Source organism: Phyllostomus discolor, chromosome 1 (assembly GCF_004126475.2).
Source record: "Phyllostomus discolor isolate MPI-MPIP mPhyDis1 chromosome 1, mPhyDis1.pri.v3, whole genome shotgun sequence".
NCBI classification, from domain to species: Eukaryota; Metazoa; Chordata; class Mammalia; order Chiroptera; family Phyllostomidae; genus Phyllostomus; species Phyllostomus discolor.
In genome coordinates this window covers 144,030,757-144,049,674 of record NC_040903.2, presented here as the reverse complement: position 1 = coordinate 144,049,674, position 18,918 = coordinate 144,030,757, and the positions used below count along the sequence as shown (strand labels likewise).

The following is an 18,918-nucleotide window of genomic DNA, read 5'->3' as shown; positions in this document are numbered from 1 at the left end:
TAAAAGTTGGCCAAACCACATAGCCCCAATATTTTGGACATACAAAGGATGACACTGGAGCCCTGGCCAGTATGGTTCAGTTGGTTGAAGTGTTGTCCCTAGACCAAAAGGTCATGAGTTTGATTCCTGGTCAGGGCACATGCCCAGGTTGTGGGTTCGATCCCTGGTGGGATCTCTACCCATCTTAGGTTCATTGGCCCTGTAAGTTAAACTGACAAAAGACAATTTAACAAGAGAAAAACAAAAAGAAGTTTATTAACATGCATTGCACAAATACACGAGATCACAGTTATGAGTAAGTCAAAAGAGTGTTTAGAACTTGAGATCATATAACACCTTAACAAAAAAAAATCAATGAGTTTTTAGAGAAGTGACAAAACAAAGAAAAAGGACTTTAAGTTTCTAGGACAGCAAACTGGGAACAAATATATGAGGGGAACTAATGAGAAGTAAGGGTTAGTAAAGTTTGTTAGATTGATTCCTCTGGTGCCTTCTGAACACCTTTGCAAATTTACAGCTGAATTTTAGGCAAATGGAGGAGAGCAGAGAGCTTTTCTTGTGACCTGCTTCTTCTCAATTGCCTTTATCTCAAAATAATTCTTATGCTGAAGTGGCATGTTTTGGGGTGGCATGTTCTGCTACCCTTCAATACCTAATATTATAAAGCAATGGGAAAATGAAGAAATAAGAGAGTCCCCTTATAAGCAAAGGCCATGACTTTATAGTATGCCTCTCTACAGTAAAAAATGACATTCTTTATCAAAAGAAACTCAAATCCTCCAAAGAAAATGACTCTTCTAAACAATATCTCTGCATGGGAAAGAAGAGTCTCGTCTCTTTTCCAATTTTTTTCCCCTTGTATTTTCATTTTCTCCTTCAGACCCCTCCATTTGCTTGTCTCTACTATTGCATATAACAGCTCCACCTTTTAAACTATTTTTTTTTTTTGGCTGCAATGTAGCCAAAATCCCCTTTCCTTATATGATATTGCAATATTGTAAGAAATATATATTTGGTCTTCATCCCTGGCTCCTGGCACAGAGTTCCTAAATCCCATGTAATTTTCCTAAGAGCAATCTTTTGTTATAATACTTGGGGTTTTTCTTCAGTTCCTGAGACAGCTGCAGAGCAACAAAGGTGAAAGGAGCATCTTTTGTATTCACAATACACCCCTTTCAACAGGAGTTCAGGGCAGGCCTCCTCAAGATGTACCACTTGGGCATGTGAACTATTTTGAGCTGAAGACGAGCAAGACCCTGGGGGTTCACAAGAAACTTTTACCTCTCCCTTAAAGAAGTTATATTAAGGGCCTTGCCCATCCTAAGGGTCATAACCGGAAATAACTTTTTATGACTTATCTATAGGGCAGGGCAAAGTGTTAATTATGGCACATCTGTTCTTCTTATTCCCCTGAGAATGAACGACCTTCCTCATCTCTGAAGCCCCAAGGCACTTTGTTTCATCCTTAATTCAAAATGTCATACATATATATCTCATTTTTTCTTTCTGTCTCTGAACTTCTCATGTATGAGGAGTCTCTGGCTCTCTCATGTATATGAGGTTCCCCTGTGTACGTATATAATTAGATTGGGCTATTTTTCCCTTTGTTAATCTGTCTTATATTTATTTGATTATTAGACCTGCCAGAAGAAGCTAGGAAAATAAAGAAATATTTCTTCTTCCCTCACACACCCACACTTGAGTTTATGTTAATAAAGTTGACTTGTGGAAAGCCCCTAACAGTGAGGACTGGTTGCCAGGGGAACCAGCCACATGATTAGAGGACTGGAACTTTAAGTCCAATACCCCTCTCCCTACTATCTCCAGATAGGGGAGAGGGGCTGGAGATTGAGTTCAGTCACCAGCAGTCAATTTTTTAATCGGTCATGCCAATATAATGTAGCATCCATCAAAAAAATAAAATAGCAAAGAAAAACTAACCAAAGGGATCATCGTGCTGAAAGGGTTACACACCCTGAGAAGTCCCAGAAGCTCTGTGCCCCTTCCTCCAAACCTGGCCCTAGGCATCACTTCCATGTGGCTGCTCCTGAGTCCTATTCTTTTGTAATAAACCAGTAATCTAGTAAGTAATCTTTTCCTGGGTTCTGTGCACCACTTTAGGAAATTATGAACCTGAGGGGGTGGTGGTGGGGGCCTCCAAATTAGAGTTGATTGTCAGAAACACAGATGACAACCTGGACTTTCAGTTGTGTCTCAAGTCAGAGTGGGGGACAGTCTTAGAGGGCTGAGCCCTTAACCTGTGGAGTCTGCACTAACTCAGGGCAGTTAGTGTCAGAACTGAGTTAAACTGTGAGACACCCAGTTGGTATCCTCCAAGAATTGAAAAAATGCTTGGTATAAAAACACCCACACATTTGGTGTCAGAAGTGTTGGTTTGAGTACAGAAAAATAATTTTTCCTTGTTTCCCAATAGAACAGACTAAATAGGTTATTATTTTCAGAAGGAAATCTTTTAGAAAAACCAAGTTGCAAACAGTACATAGTTAAATTTCTATAATATCAAGCCTCTGATCTAAGTCCTAGTAAAACAGTGAATATCTTTCATAAACCCATATTCTTTTATTCTAACAAAGCTGTTGTTGCAGCTTCCAATGAAGTGGAACAACTTTGCAGGCTCCTTTATCAAATTTCCTTCCCTTCTAGCTCTTGAGAGTCCCATAAAGAGAAGCCCGCAGTCTTGCTCTCTGCCTGCCACCCAAGACAGAGTCTACCATATTGTCCTTTCCACAGGCAGAATTCTCTGCACATCCGGCTAAAGTCATCAGTGCTTGACAACGTTGTCCAATAGAATTTTCTGTGGTGGTGAAATTGTCTCTGTGCTGTCTGACATGGTGGCTCCTAGACACTCAGGGATATTGAGCATTTGAAATGCAGCTAGTGTGACTAAGGAACTTTAATTTGTATTGATTTAAATTTAAGTAGCTACATGTAGCTAGTGGCTATCATATTGGACAGGGCAATTTTAGAGCTCTGTTTAATCCAAGGGTTGGTTACACCTTGTTCATAGTTCATTCAAAAGTCAATGACACCAAAGAATGATCCATCCCTGTGAAACCCGAACTAAGTTATCAGCTCCACCTACTTCTGGAGAATTTAATGTGATTTAAAAGCACAGGAAAGAGGGTTTGTCAAAATCCGTTTTTATCCATAAAGACAATATTAGTACTTTGATCACACATAAAACCACACATGTTGGAGGTAGAAGGAAGGTGTATTCTTTCATACTTGCATATAGTGTATCCTGTCTAAAAGATAAGGAGGAAAAAGTACCTTACCTTTCTCCCAAGAGGCCTGCCCAGGGCAGCACTCAGAGTCTCCTCTACTCTATATTTCTGAGTGTTATAGCCCAGTCCTGAGATGGCTCAGCTCTGAGGACATCTTCAGAGGTCTGTTACCTTTGATTATAAAAGGCAGTTGCCACATATTCAAGTTTCCTACTCCCAAGCAACCTCTACTGTAAAGCTGGTTTGGTACATGGAAACAAAATGCAAAGGTTTCTCTGCACTGCCTCCTGAGATGAGGTCTAGAAAGTTCCAGCCAGGTCATCCTTGCCTCAAAAAGTTCCACATTCTACAGATTTTCAGAAAAGTATATTTTTTTGCTGTGTCTCAAAATGATGTAACCTGAAATTTCCTATGTGCTACAATTTAGAACATGGCACCTATAGCCCTTAACAATTAACACAGTGCTTTATAGGTAATGGTTTATATGTCTGCCTCCTGGCTAGAGTTTTCATCCATTTATTTATCCAATAAGTACTGATTGTCTACTCTGTGCCACATCCTGTTTTAGGTGCTGGCAGCACAGCAGAGAACAGAACATGGTGCCCCATGAACCTTAGACTCTAAGTGGAGGGAAACTGATGATAAATGAGTAAACAAATACATGCGATAATCTCAGAGAGTGATGTGTTGTGAAGAAAATAATGTGATAGGGTAGACTAGGGGTGCCTTTTAGACCCTGTTGTCAGGAAAGGCCTCCGAAGAGGCGAGGTTTGAGCTGAGCTCTGAATGCAAAGATGCCAGCGCTGCGAAGGGGCAAACAGCCTGGGGTGGCCGCAGATAGAAAGTCTACATTTACCACTAGAGCAGGTTATTTTCTTCCTCTTGATAATGGTGTTCTTGGTGCCTATCATAATTCTTGGCTTTGAATAAGTATGTATATAATAATAATAACAATAATAACAAGTAACATTTTAGCATAGATAAATGTACTAAATGTTTGTGTGAATTATCTTGGCTAATCTTTACAAGACACAAGACAGAAATAGAAAATTAAGAGACAGTAAATAACTTACCCAAGGGGGCATGCAGTGGTAAGTGGCAAAACCAAGACCGACCTTAACCCAGGCTTCTGACCTCAGAAACTATGCTTCTAGCAATCAACCAGTGTGTCTCATTGAACTCCAGCATCTAAAATGCTTCCTAAAAATGTAGCTTTTTAGCATCAAGCCCAGCCAACTGAATTAGAATCTCAGAGGGTAGGAAACCTGAGTTTTTAACAAGCCCACCAGATGATCCTTACACACACTGAAGTTTAGGGCCACTGCATTTTGTTGAAGGGATGATTGAGTGCGACAGGTCCTCTGCTGTTTGTACTACTTTGCCCCACAGATTGCAAATTCCTAGGCCCCTAAACTCTATAAATGCCCATTCTCTTAAACTCTAAGCCTTTACAATGATAATCAGATCATTTTAACACTGTTACAAGAAAGAAGAAATCTCAATCTCCTGAGCCCCTGTAGGATAGCTAAAGAAAAACACCTTGACAAACCCTTCTGGACGAGCATTGTCCCACCCGCCCTCCACCACCCCCAAGTCTAGTTCCACCCTAACCAAGGGATGACCTGAAATCGGACAGCTCCAGGGACGTGAGGCCCTGTTGACCAGTTCGGGTAAGGTCTGGAGCCAGCCTCAAGACTTGGCGGCTCTGCGCAGCAAGCCTGAAGTGCACTCAGAATCTGAGCTAAGCCAGCCACCCCATCACCCAAGCCCCCACACCCCATCCCAGCTACCTAAAGCAGACCCAGCTTTATAGGTTATAGATTAGTTCTTCAACTCCCACTCCTGAGGGGCAGGGAGGGGAGGCAGGTATCTTCCCAACTGTGGGAGACCTGGGATTGAGCCACATCTTCCTGGAAACTAGGTTGGGAAATCTCCAGAGCAAAGGAATTACATCTTGACATATGTCGCTTAGGTACAGGGTTGCCAGATAAGATATAGGATGCCCAGCTATGTCCCAAATATTACACGGGGCATACTCATTCTATAAAAGCATTTGTTGTCTTTCTGAAATTCAGCTTTAACTAGTCCTGTTTTTTATTTACAAAATCTGGCAATCTACTTAGGGTAAAGGACCTCCAGCCCTTTGTAGGATCATTTGACCGGCGATACGGTCTCCACATACATCATAAGCATCGGTTCAGAAAGAACAGGAGGGCAGGACTTCAGAGGGGACGCAACTATATAATAATAGGGAAGCCCCCAAAGTGTGTAAGAGCCTGCAGGGGAAGGTTCTGTCACTTTTTTAATTATGGGAGAACGGGGGTGGGGGTTGTGGAGCCTCCGTGAAGGACTCAGTTGTTTCAGGTTCCTCATTCCCCTCACCGTCTCCCGAGTGTGTGACCAGAGTCACCGTACTACCTGCCAGACCGCTGGACCACTCCGCTCGCGCACCGGGTCCCGCCCCGCCCACCCGCGAGGCTATTGGCAGAGTCTGCCTTCGGCAGCCCCGCCTCCGCGGCGCCGCGCTCTGGCCACGCCCCACCGTGTTATCCGACTCCCCTCTGGGTCAGCTGGTGCTGGCGTCGTCAAGGGGAGGGATGGGCTGGCTCGGCTCGACCCGGCAGGGCTTGTTTACTATGGCTGATGATCTGGAGCAGCAGTGAGTGAATCCTGTCTCTTTCTCTTTCTCTGTCTCTCTCTGGGCCGTGATCCTGGGACTGTCTGTGGCCGAGGAACACTTTTAGACACCTTCCTGCCTTTCCTGTTTCAGGTCGGCCTCAGGGGAGGGCTGGGGGCTGTTTGCTTGCTTTGCTTTTGCCCAGAAGGGGCGGTGGCAGAGCGGGGTGGGGGGGCGGGCAGAGGTGGAAGATAAGTTTGCCTGCAGCTTAGGGATTTGAACTTTCCACGTTAGTCTTCGTGATCGCTTCTGGTTCTGCTCTACCCGGGATGAGATTCAGTGGGAATGTCTAAGAACCCCAAAGCACTCTCGTGGGACGCGGTTGCGGGGGTAGCGGCCAGGTCTGCAGGTCTGGATTCGCCCTGGGGTCCAAGTCGGGGGTGGGAAGAGCCTCGTTTCGCCGGGCATGGAGAGGACACGGAAGGAGGAAAGAGGCCTCCACCGCACTGGAATTCGTCTAATTGGAATAATGAAGGGGCTTGCAAGCTTTCTTTAGCTCTCACCCACCGAGACACTTCACAGCTTGTGATCCTAGTTGATAATGTTTTTAATCTTCATAACAATATATTTTATGATGTGACCTCAAAATTAGAGCTTAGGGGATTTGTTACTACTGTCTCAAGGGAATCATGTTCGGGGTGCCACCTGTAGATGGTGTGACTAGCCCTTTGCTGTCTGGCAAGAGCCAGGAAAAGTTGCTTCCAGAAGAATGACTCAGCTCCCAGCCAAGCCTTGGTTTCACCAGAACGGGGAATTTCGTGGGTCTCATGTTCCCCCTTTTCAGAGCAGCGGAACTGGCAGTTTGCAAAAAGAATTAACATTATGACAATAATAGCCTCCTGTGCTTGAAGAGACTCAGCAGAATGTTACTTTCTAAGATGACTTTTCCAAGACAAAATATACAACAGCTACAGACTTAGGGAAACAATACTGGAACTGGTTGAGATGCAGGTAAACTACCTTCATCTTTTTTACAAATGAAGGAGCCAGTGCCTATAGAAGTTAGGAGACTTGCCCAAGATCACAGAGGTCCAGAACAGGCTTTTGACCCAGCACAGAATCCCTTCTGCCTTACCCCCATTTAGAGGGACGAGACCATGCTGGCCAGGCTAAGTTCATGACTAAGTGGTTTCTCTGTTCTTTGCCTGAATCCTCCTATCCCCATTCCTCACCTCCTTAATTGTACTGGGCAGCTAACAGTGTGCCTGGCACTATTTATAGGTCCAGTGCTGTACCTATAACATTTTTTGGTGAAGAAGAGAAGCAGAGTAAAGCTCCCTCAGTATCTGCTGAGCAGCCCATAGTGCTATTCCATGGAACAGTATTTCTCCTGAGTGCTATAATGTGGGATCCAGATGCCTTGGTCTGACTTGTAACAGTCTCCTACAATGTGAAAAAGAAAGTTTGTCTCTTAAGACAGGCAAAATTGTGTGGTCTTGGTGCACATGCTTCAAGCTTACAAGGAATTTCAGTAGAGAATTGAAGAGGGTTCTGAGTCTCCAGAGGATTTCATTGATGAGACTGACAACTGTCATCTGGCTATAATGTCATTGATGTACCACTCTAAACCGCAACCTCAGTATTTCTTTCAAACTTCAATCATTGAGAATTGCTACAAGCAAAACATTTATTGGGAGTTTATCTTGTGTTAGACAGTATTCTGTGTGTTTTAGGTGCATTAACTCATTTCACCTTTATGACAACCCTATGAGGTCTATATGATTATTACCTGTCTTTTAAAAGTGAGGAAACTTTGACACAGAAAGGCCAAAGTCACATTGCTGGTAAGTGGCAACAGAACTCTGGCCTTCTGGCTTTAGATCACACCTTTCAGAAAACAGAGGCCAGTGTGAAAATTATGTTCTCTACTGTAAGTATTCATGGATGGCCTTGAAAAGCTGAGACTGGAACTTACAGGGAAGTGGTACAGAGAAACCTGGATGTGCAGTCTGGGTTCTCTAGTTCTGCTTTTTCTAACTAGCTGTATGATCTCTTTGGGTATCAGTTTGGTCATCTGTAGAATAAAAAGGCTGAGTTAGATGATTTCTAAGGAACCATCCTAATTCAAAGCTCTGTGCTTCAAATGATGCCCAGTGTGTGCTAAGGGGGGCAGGGGGAGGGCAGTGGCTCCTCTCATTGTCCCACAGAATGCCCCATGTGACTACACCGATGTTCACAGGCCCTTGCTGTAGCTGGTGGTGTCCATCCTATAATCCTCTTTACCCAGGCAGTTCAAGAAAAGGAAAATACCTGGGATGGAAAAGGAATAATAGAAACACATTCATTGAGTATTTAATTTGTCCCAGGCACCTTACAAGTTCCCGTGTGTATCTAAACGCTCAAAAACAGGTTGTTTATCAGGCCAAAGCCATTCTGTTCGTAAATTACAATACTATAACTCAGATGCAAGGCTGTTTTTATTATTGTTGTTGTTGTTTTTATTATTACTGTGAAACTGGTGCTTTCAACTTCTACTCTGCAATGACTTCAAGTCCTGTAGATATGAAGGAGAGAGCAGAACACATTGTCTTCCCTATTGTATTGCCTGCCATAGGACACAAGGAGTATATGAGGTTCCTACTCATCTTATAATTTGGAAAACAAGGCCAAAAGCAACCTGTGTCCAGTCAGTGATTCCCAGCAGGACTTGAACTAGGTCTCCCACCTCCTGCTCCCTGCCTATCCCGTCTCATTGCTCAGGGATTGCCTGAAAGCCTAACGGGGCACTGACAGTGCTCTGTGCTTCCAGGGGCTTGGAAAAAGTCACATACAAACTGCAGTGCCCTGCCAGGAGGGCAGGTGGCATGGGAATTTGTCCCACTCCAGAGAACATTCAGTCCTGAGGATAGTGAAAGATCATTGAAACATTAGTTAAAAGTTGGCCTTCTCCCCCTATAATCTCCTGGAACATTATGAAAACCAGAGACAAAGTGGATTGTACAGCTCAAATGAGATAAATGTGAAAGCTCTTTGTAAACTGTAATGTGCTGCGCACATGGTATTCTGAGTGTCTTTGAAACAAAGGGCATGTTGTTACTGGCCATTTACCAGAGAAGATACAGTCTATCAGGCAGTGAGGGAATTGCCCACTGCCACAGTGGGAGGTCTCCTGAGCCTGGGAAACACTCTGCACCCTGATAACTCTTTTGCAACTGTCAGCGAAGCTGAGGGCATCCATGTTTCCTTTCCAATGTTGCCAATGAGCATCTCTGTGTCTCCTTGTCCCAGGCCTCAAGGCTGGCTGAGTAGCTGGCTGCCAGCTTGGCGCCCCACTTCAATGTCTCAGTTGAAGAATGTGGAAGCCAGGATTCTCCAGTGTAAGTAGAAGGGACAGTTTGTGCCACCTTCCTTAGGGGCCTAAGGAGGATAGAGGATCTTCTCAGAGCCTGGTACACGGAGCCCACTGACTCCTGATTAACAATGCTTGGGAGTGGGAGAAACGGTTGTCAGTGGTCCAGGGGAAGCAATTTGTTGAGAGGACACCATAATCTATGACTAGATGGCCTGCAAATTGTCAGCATCTCCCTCCCTGTCCATCACGCTAGCTCCTGCCACATCCTGCAACCTCACCTCCAACCCTATGCCTACCATTAGCTCACAATGCACACAAATACACACATTCTCTCCTCCCCTTCTTTTCCTCCTATTCCTCTCTCCTTCCTCTCTCCTGTCTGTTATTCCAAACATACAAGCACTTCGTAGATTTACCACCTTCCTACCCAAAGACTAGCAAGCAGTCCTATATTCTCTAATATTACTGTTGCCCCTCCACCTCTCTAGTGTGAGGCAGGAGTTTGGGGTTCCCACAGGCTAGCTGTCATGGGCAGTGTTATATCGGGGCGGGCACCCCAGGATCCTCCCCAGCCACTAGCTCAAATAAGGTCCTTGGGCCATGTCTCCCGTCCGTCCTTCCCATACGATCTTACCTGCCCTGTACTACTTTCCCAGCCATGGCTACCCTTTCCCTTATGGGCCTGAGTAAATGCAACTGAAGAACAGCCACAGCTTTTAAGCTCTTGCCCAGGATCCAGGTGACTTCCCCCAGGCAGCTGTCAGGTGGAGGAGTTGTCTTCGTGCCGGCAGAGCAAGCACTGACCACCTTGGTCTGTCTCTAAGAGGAATAAGCCCATGGCTCAGTTCACACCCATCACCCCCTCCACCTGGCTCCACTCCAGTTAGAAGCTGCCCTCCCAGTTACCCTAAGTGAGGACACTTCTGTCCATCTGTCAAGCTCCAAGCACACACAGGTCCTAGAGCAATGGATGCAGGAACTCTGTGAGGTCAGTAGAGTCACCGCAACCCTGGGCCCAAAGGGAGCCAGGCAGCCTGCCTCGAGGAGTAAGATGGCCACTCATTGCCTACAGACTAGATGGCCTGCAAATTGTACTTAGAGTTGAACTCCTAGGGTATGTGGTGAGAGGGTATGAAAGGAAGGAGTGAAGGGAGGTCAGGAAGGGTTTGGGAATGGAGAGACAGGGCTGAAGAGTAGTAGTCCCGGCAAAATGATGGTGCTGTTAGAAAACAGACTCATTGCTCTGCCCTGAATCCCCTCTCCCCAGGTCTCCAGAACAAGTTCCTGGCCCGATACGTGTCTCTCCCAAACCAGAACAAGATATGGACGGTGACCGTGAGCCCCGAGCTCAGGGACCGTACCCCTTTGGTGATGGTGCATGGCTTCGGGGGCGGCGTGGGCCTCTGGATCCTCAACATGGATCCCCTGAGTGCCCGCCGCACGGTGCACACCTTCGACCTGCTGGGCTTCGGGCGGAGCTCCAGGCCAGCATTCCCAAGGGACCCAGAAGGGGCCGAGAATGAGTTTGTGACCTCAATAGAGACCTGGCGGGAGACCATGGGGATCCCCAGTATGATCCTCCTGGGGCACAGTTTGGGAGGATTCCTGGCCACTTCTTACTCTATCAAGTACCCTGAAAGGTAAGGAGGAGCCACCCTCTCAGGCATGACCTACCTCCTTGCCCTGCTGGGAACCTTCCAGTATTAGTTTCCAGTAGTTCTCTTCTTCCTGGGTGATTTAAGGGCTCTGGTACTCCAAGCAAATACAACTTCTCCTTTGTCCTCCCGTAGAGTTAAACACCTCATTCTGGTGGACCCGTGGGGCTTTCCCCTCCGACCAACTGACCCCAGTGAGATCCGTGCACCCCCAACCTGGGTCAAGGCCGTGGCCTCTGTCCTAGGGCGTTCCAACCCACTGGCTGTTCTTCGAGTAGCTGGGCCCTGGGGTGAGTAGCCTGCAGATAAAGAGACCATCTCCTCAAACCAAGGCTGTCCGGTTCTAGAAGCCCCACTGCTTCTGGGCTCCCATCATCCCTTCTTGTTCTTGGAAAGTCGGGGTGGGCCTAGCATTGTTATTTAAAGCTATTAATCTGGATCAGATCTCTTTGTCTGAAGTTTCAGAAGGTTTTTTTTTTCCCTTCATCTACCTGGAAAAAGATTTCCTATGCAAGAGCAGAACTACTACTCTGTGCCTTGATTAGCCCCCACTCCCCCACAGAGAGAGAGAAAAGGGCCATGAGGTGACTCTTCCTCTGCTGAATTCTTACGCTGCATGTGTGGGTTTACGGCAACCTGTGCGGTAACCACCACTGGCTGCCTTCTCTGCAGCTCACCCAGCACCTGCAGCCTGGCAATGTCAGAGCCAGAGCCTCCAGCACAACCCACAGTGTTGGGCAAGCCCCTAGAAACCCTGCCCTGCTCTGGTCAGACACCCTTTAGTAGCTGTCAGACATTCTGTGGCTGGAGGGAGGGAAGGAGTTCAGGGGGAGCCAGCCAGAGTAAGTGAAGACAGCAGGTCCCAAGCTTCTGACCTCAGACTGCCAGCACCCTAACTTTCTGCCAACCTTTTTACTCCGATGAAGTGAAAGGCAGATGTCCTTTTTGGAAAAGGTTGGTTGACCCTCTGTCTTCCACTAATGGCTTATGTGTACATAGTAATGTCCAATAGCCAGTTATTGTGAGTTAATTGCTAATGGCTAAGAAAGCGTTGTCTCTCTAGGCCCTTCATGAACAACAGAATGACTGTGGATAAGAGAAAAATGAGTATTTGAGGAGAAGGTAGAAGTTTAGGAGAGGCCCAGCTCCCCCCACTCTCCCCACTTTTGGACTCGCACCTGGCCAGGCATGGGCAGCAGAGCTGCTGTGACCGTGACAGCTGGCTGGCCGCCGTGGCGGAGGGCCAGGCCCCAGGGCATCCTGGGTGTGCCTCCCTCTGACCCTGTCCTTCTCACATGCAGAGAGACCAGGAGAGACAGAAGTCAGAAGTTGACCAGGAGGCCCAACTTTTATAGTCCGTTTTGGGTGCCCTGCTGCCTGTTCATGGACTATATAAAGAAGGTGAAGAGAACAGATTGCTCTAAAACTGTGCCCTGAGTCTCAGGTACCAGGGTTAAGTTTGCTTCTCGCTCATATTATGTTACAGGCCTGAACATGAGCAGGCTCTTGGGAGGTGTTCTAGTTTCATTCACTACCTCAAGGTGAAAAAGCCATAAGGGTCTTAGGAGTAGCAGAAATTATGTTTGGTGAAAGTTGTTAAAACATGTGCAGGCAGGAGCTTTGCCCCCACCACCCAAACTGGCCACCCCATGTTCTCTCCCCACCCAGGGCCTGGCCTGGTGCAGCGATTCCGACCAGACTTCAAGCGCAAGTTTGCAGACTTCTTTGAAGATGATACTATATCAGAGTATATCTACCACTGCAATGCACAGAATCCCAGGTGAGGGCAGCTCCCAGAGCCAGCTCCCGTAGGCAGTTTGGAGATAAAATTCCAGCAGCTGAGCAACTGCAGAACTGTCCTGGGATCTTCTGTGCTGTACTTCCTCTTCCACAAAACTTCCCTCCAGCTAGGGAAACAGAGGCATTAGAAGGCATGATCATCCCCACAGACTTCCCCAGGGGGAGGCACAAGGGGACGGAGAACACAACAGATTAATTAAAGCTGCCACCATCTCTAGAGGTGACCCTTATTCTTCTGTGGAGACAGTCAGTTTTCCTGACAGGCAGGAGTCTGGAAAACATTTGAAAAGATCTTTTTTCCTTTTCTTTTTTTTTCTTTTTTTTAGTGAAAAAAAATGGTACAAATGTGGTATTTTTATAAAGGCAAAAAGGAAAAAAGAAGGCTTTTCCTGTCCCAGACCTGTGGTTCCCAGATTTCCTTGTTATTGCCAGTCTGAGATGCCACGTGACAGCGTCAGAGAACCTCCTCGCCTACCTTCCTCTGCACACACGTGACTACATCTACAGAGTACACACCTACAAATAGAATTTCTGGTTGAGAAAACATGCATTTTAAAATTTATGTGCAGTATTGTTGGGACAGGAATTTTCCAAATCTTTTGGAGATTCCCGGGTGCCCCCAGAGTCTCAGGAGCTTCACGTCTACGACTGCTCACGCACAGCAGGCCCCACAAGCCTGTTCCTCTGCATTCTTGGCCCCTGACAGGCAGGGCGTAGTCAGGGAGGTAATCTTCCCTCAGGCCGTGCTGTGCGAGAGGTCGATAACAGGAGGCTGCTTTGGTGGCACCTCCTCTGTGGTGGCCTCGCCCTGAGCTGCTGGGAGGCATCTCGGGAGCCAAGGTCACTGGGAGCAGCAGCACTGCCCCACCCCATTCCAGGCCTGTCCAGGGCACCGTTATGAGCCAAGGCTGTGAAGAAAGGGGATTTTCATTCCAGCAGTACTGTCTGAGCATTAGCCTCAAACCCAGACAGCCCTCAGGAAGCGTGGGAACGGCCCATCCAGCATTCCGCATGAGCTCAGCTAAATGAAGGGTCCCACTTAGGCAGCAGTACAGAAACTCAGCTCAGCAGTCAAATCAGGTAGCCCTCTGCTTTCTGCGCTCTGCCCCTCTTTCAGCCCCCGCTGGGCTCAGTGCCAGTCTCATACCCACTTGAGGCCCCTCACGCACAACCCTAGCCCTTTCCTCGGAGTGTTCCCCAGTCTCAGACCTAGTTCTGGACAGTGAATAGCCTCCCAATCTAAGCCACAGAATATATAATAATGGGACTCATTTGTGTCCTGAAGGAAGCACAGATGATGTCATTGATAACTAGTCCCCTCCTGTAAATACCATCACTTATTTTATAACCCTCTGGAGGTTTCTGAGTTGCAACCCCGACAAGCTGACTCTTACTATTCCCTTGGAAAACATGAAATTTAGCCAAGGGAAAATCTGGGGGGAGGAGGGGTGCGGGGAGCGTACCTACTCTATTTCACCTAAACTTAGGGGCTTTATACATATTTTTATTTTCTTCACAATGACATAATAAAGTAGGTATAATTCCTCTACAATTTGTAGATGAGAAAGTTAAGGTGTGCTCTGGTTACACCACTTGCTAAGAGAGTATAGCCAGGACTTGAACTCTTGTCTCCCTGACTTCAGAGTCCGTGATTTTTCCACTACGCTGAAATGTCTTAAGGAAGAACTGATTCCGGTGACTTGTGCAGAACTCGGGTTCCCCTTAATCCCAGGGATGCAAAGGAGACGGCTGACCCTGGTAGAAGGCAGTCTCCTGAATCTCCTCTGCTCCCCGAAAAACTACCAACCAGCCCAGAAAGCCACTTCCGTACAAGCCGTGCAGGCCCCTCACGATACAGCCTCTATTAGCTCTACCTAAGGAAGTGACCAGGGAGCAGAGTAGATTCTACTGGCAGTCATTGCTTCTCACACAGCTCAAACTGCTGCTCCCCCAGGTCTTCCTAAGACGGATGTTTTCTTCTCAGGAAACTCTCTGTACTGCTGTAGTATTGACTCCTCGGGCTCCACCTCAGGCGGACTCACTCTCCCTCCACCCCCAACAGGCTAACCCTCTAGTCTGTGGCCTTACAGCACTCCGTCACCCTCCCATACTTCTTGGGAAGTGTAAAGTTAATTAATCATATCATTCATTATTTAATGCCTAACATGTGAGCTGAAATGTGAACCAGATCCGCAGGTACTCACGGGCCTTATTCATGTCCCCTCACTCAGCTCAGGGTGTGACACGTAAATATTGTTGGAGAAATATTAACCCGTTACATTCTTGGACAACACTCAGTGCCTTGGGGGCTTTCACAAGTGTGTCCCTCCAACTCGGCTTGTGTTAGAAGCCCTCTAAGATTCAGCCCCATCTCCTAATCTTACCAGTATTTAATGAGTCTCAAACCATTAAAGGAATAATGAGATTTTATTGAAGGAGTTTGAGAGGAAGACCAATATGATGAAGATACTGCCCCAGCCTCTGAAGAGACCAAGTTGACATTTTATGCTATACAGTTTATTCTACTAATTCCCTGTCCTGTTTTGCTTCTTAGCGGTGAGACAGCCTTCAAATCTATGATGGAGTCCTTTGGCTGGGCCCGGCGCCCCATGTTGGAGCGAATTCACTTGATTCGAAAAGATGTGCCCATCACCATGATCTATGGGGCCAACACCTGGATAGACACGAGCACGGGAAAAAAGGTGAAACTGCAGCGGCCAGATTCCTATGTCCGAGACATGGTACGTTGGCCACCCAAGGAGCAGTATTGAGGTAGAAAAGTTGTGCGTTGATGCCAGCACATGCTCATTGTCTCTCAGCGTGGATGCGCACTCTGGGTAGAGAAGGGTGACGGGAGAGTCAGCAGGGAAAAGAGGGATGAACAGGCTGAGACAGGGCGGTGGACTTGAAAAGGTTGGTTCTCTGTCACTTCAGACGAGATCGAGCACATTCAGGGTGATATGGCTGTAGACAAGACGAGACAATCACTCGGCTGCCTCCCACACACCTCCAACTGGGAACCGAGCCTGAAACTCAGGCGTGGGCCCTGACCAGGAATTGAACCAGCACCTTTTGGTTTAAAAGCTGGCACTCAATCCACTGGGCCAGATCAGCCAGGACTCTGTCATTTCATAATCAGGGGGCCTCTCACTTCTGTGTAGCCCAGTTCAGCTAAAAAATATATTCTTGTTCAGTAGCCCAGTACCAACATCATGACGCCACTCCAGCCCCCTGTAATTCCCACTCAAAACCAGAACTGTAGCCCCAGCTGGCATAGTTCAGTGGATTGAGCATGGACTGCAAACCAAAGTGTCGCAGGTTCGATTCCCAGTGAGGGTACATGCCTGGGTTGCAGGCCATGACCCCCAGCAACCACACATTGATGTTTCTCTCTCTCTCTATCTCCCTCCCTTCCCTCCCTAAAAATAAATAAATAAAAATCTTAAAAAAAAAAAAAAAAAAAAAAACCAGAACTGTGAACAGTACAGAAAATAGTAGAGACTGACATGAATGAAGCCTTCCCATCACACTCCTACCTTCACTTTTTTCTACCTGCCTCAACGTTTATTTGCTAACGAGTGTGCTTAATTAGGCTGGCTGCCAAATGGGTCCTGGTTTATGGGCCTGTGGATAAAATGAGCAGATCGGTGGTGGGGCTAACATGGAAGGCAAGGTACAGTGAATGGCCACAGGAGGAGAATGGGCTATTGAGAATCATTGGCTCCCACAGGAAAGGAGAAAATCTTTCTCCCCAAGACCCGGGGAGAAAAGGGGACCATTGTTCCATGGTGCTCATGGGTGATAGGCAAGCAGATCGAAAGGAAAAGAAATGGTTTAACAGCTTTCCAGTGCCTGGAGTAAAGGGCTGTCCCACCCCTGGTGGGTTCCTTTCTCCACAGGAGATCGAGGGTGCCTCACACCACGTCTACGCAGACCAGCCGCACATCTTCAATGCTGTGGTGGAAGAGATCTGCGACTCAGTTGACTGAGCTGCTCTCACCAGAGGAAGCGGAGAAAGCCAGAGAGTCGCTCTCACCTCCCTGTCTGCTTACTCATCCCTGTCCTTTCCTCACCAACTAACGTGCCAGCCAGGTAGAGTCTTGGGCCATTCCCAAGGCAGGAACACAGTGAAGAGCACTCCTGACCCCCAGTGAAGGGCTGGAGGCAGAAGCCACCAAGAGGCCTTGAACTCCCCACCCCAGGGAAGAACACGAAGGCTCACTTAGTGCCACCCCGTTTTCTCCATGCCAAGTGTTCGAAGGTAGTGGCTATGAAGGGCCCCCACTGAAGGCAGAGTGGCCTCTCTTCCCCTGGACAAAGCAGAGGCTCCCATAGTCTTTCCCAGCTCTGGAATGTTTCTGGGGGTAGGTTCCATGCAAGAGCATCTTCCTCCTCCATCATCTTTTAGCCCCCATCCCATGCCAGCATCCAGAGTCTGGCTGGGACCAGTTCCCTCTTGGCTACGAAGAACAGGTCCTGGAGCTCCCTTGTTCTTCAGAGTCCCCCTGTGACCTGAGAGGTCACAGCCAAAGCCCTCATTAATGAATGAGGAACTGGCTGAGACAGGACATGGCTGGCCCATGGTAGTAGCACTCTGTTCCAGGAAAGCTCAGGCCGAAACCCAGGTCTGCTCTGCCCTGTGCTCATTGCAGACTCCATTTTCGAAGGTTACAGGCAGGCTCCACTGCTGTGGGGTAACTGGTGGAGGGCATGCCCATCTCTGCCCCATGTTCAACCCACATTGCACATGGGTACTGCTGTCCTGCCCTGTGTCTCAGCCCCGGCTGCCTAAGCTGGGAATACTCAAGTGCTTCCTTCCCTGCCCCCTCTTCCAACCGGGAGGCTTCTGTGCCTCCCTCTGTGCCTTGGGCCCTGAAGCCCCACCTGTAGTACAGAGCAAAGGTGGCCGCTGGTGGAGAGAGAAAGGAAGGCCCTTCAACATAGGGCCCTGTCTGGATTCCCATGCTCGGGCAAGATTTTTCTTCCCATCCCCAGAGCTGAGGCCACCTGAAGCCCCTGCCCGCGGTCCCGTGGAGAGCCTCATGCCAGCAGTTTCCTGTCCTCATCAGCCACAGATGGTTCTCACTGCCTGGCCCTCCATCCCTGCCATCTGTCCCCCATGGTCTCCAGTTCATCCCGTTCAACCTACCTGTCACTCTCTCCCAGAGGCTGGTTCCGGGTACTCCTGCGAGGTTCTGGGCAGTAGGCTGGGCCTGGCCCCAGAACCAGAGCAGCTCCTGCCTGCTCCTTCACTTTTGTAAAGCCAACCCTTCACCAGAATAGTATTAACTCACCGTGCTTTGTACTGCTGGTCCAGCTGCCTCAGGCTCCTTTTCTACATTAATAAAGAAATTAGTAAAAACTGCTGGTGGTGATGATGTTTAATATTGCTCCTTCAGGAGTGCTGGGGGTGGTGCCACATTCACAACAGCCCATGTGATACAGAGTCAGGGAAGGGGGCCCTGAGGGGTACCCACTTACACACCTTTCCCTCCCGTTCAGCACAGCATTCGCCCTCTAGACCAGGTTGGCAGGGGCACTCTCAGCCGGCCCCCTCAGAGGTGGGGAGTGCATGGACCAAAGCCCGACTCAGGAGAATTAGGTGGAACTGGGCGCTCCCTGCTGCCCAATAAATAGCCATGTTCTGAGGTTCACTCCACATGGGCCTACACCTGGACTGTGCCCTCCTGCATACAGCCTGTTTTTCTAACTTCCCTTGTGCAGGTAAGCTGGTCTCTGACTCCCCTCCCCCAGCTGGACTTTGGCCCTCCCATAAACATGTAGTTACTTATTTCATGTCCGTCTTTCCTCCCTAGATCATAAGCTACTTAGTAATAGGGGCATGTTTGGCACCTAGTTCATGTTCAGTAAATGTTTGTTTTCACTAAGCCAAGATAAGTGAGATATGCCAAGTGTTCAAGTCATTGCCAACGGTGCCTGCTGTCTGCTGGCTGACTGCAGCTAGGCCCAGAACACAACTTGAAGCCGCACATAACCCTACAGATGATGTCATGGTGACCGAAAGACCAAATGTGTGAATGGAACTCCCGGTACAACTAAGCTCTGACCCACCCCAAGACTCTGTCTTCTCTGGGACTGCAGGTTGCCTGAATGCAAACGCAGCCACTTGGAGGAGAGGGCAGGTACAGGGTGGGGCAAAAGTGGGTTTACAGTTGTGAGTGTGTGGAACAGAGTTTATTCCTGTATTGTTATTTGTTAATTATTGTGTTATTTTCCATCCGAACAACT

The 18,918-nt window shown here is 47.9% G+C and overlaps 1 protein-coding gene across 2 annotated transcripts; it reads left to right on the top strand.

The window, feature by feature from the left end:
- The first annotated feature begins 5,778 nt into the window (after positions 1-5,778).
- Positions 5,779-18,034, top strand: ABHD4 (abhydrolase domain containing 4, N-acyl phospholipase B). 2 transcript variants are annotated; one of them, XM_028506848.2, is made up of 7 exons: positions 5,779-5,904; positions 9,151-9,239; positions 10,482-10,854; positions 11,005-11,159; positions 12,538-12,649; positions 15,224-15,410; positions 16,569-18,034. In XM_028506848.2, the coding sequence occupies exons 1-7, from the start codon at positions 5,843-5,845 to the stop codon at positions 16,656-16,658; spliced, it is 1,068 nt and encodes a 355-aa protein (XP_028362649.1). In that variant the 5' UTR covers positions 5,779-5,842; the 3' UTR covers positions 16,659-18,034. The 2 variants fall into 2 exon arrangements, with proteins under 2 accessions (XP_028362649.1, XP_028362651.1); XM_028506850.1 differs by having other exon boundaries at positions 5,878-6,015.
- The last annotated feature ends 884 nt before the right edge of the window (positions 18,035-18,918 follow it).

What these genes read in the sequence shown, in the direction of transcription:
- ABHD4 (XM_028506848.2), top strand. Translation starts at nt 5,843, where the DNA reads ATGGGCTGGCTCGGCTCGACCCGGCAGGGCTTGTTTACTATGGCTGAT. An exon ending in GCTGATGATCTGGAGCAGCA is followed by an intron (nt 5,905 to 9,150) that starts GTGAGTGAATCC and finishes TCCTTGTCCCAG; the next exon opens with GCCTCAAGGCTGGCTGAGTA. An exon ending in TGCAATGCACAGAATCCCAG is followed by an intron (nt 12,650 to 15,223) that starts GTGAGGGCAGCT and finishes TTTGCTTCTTAG; the next exon opens with CGGTGAGACAGCCTTCAAAT.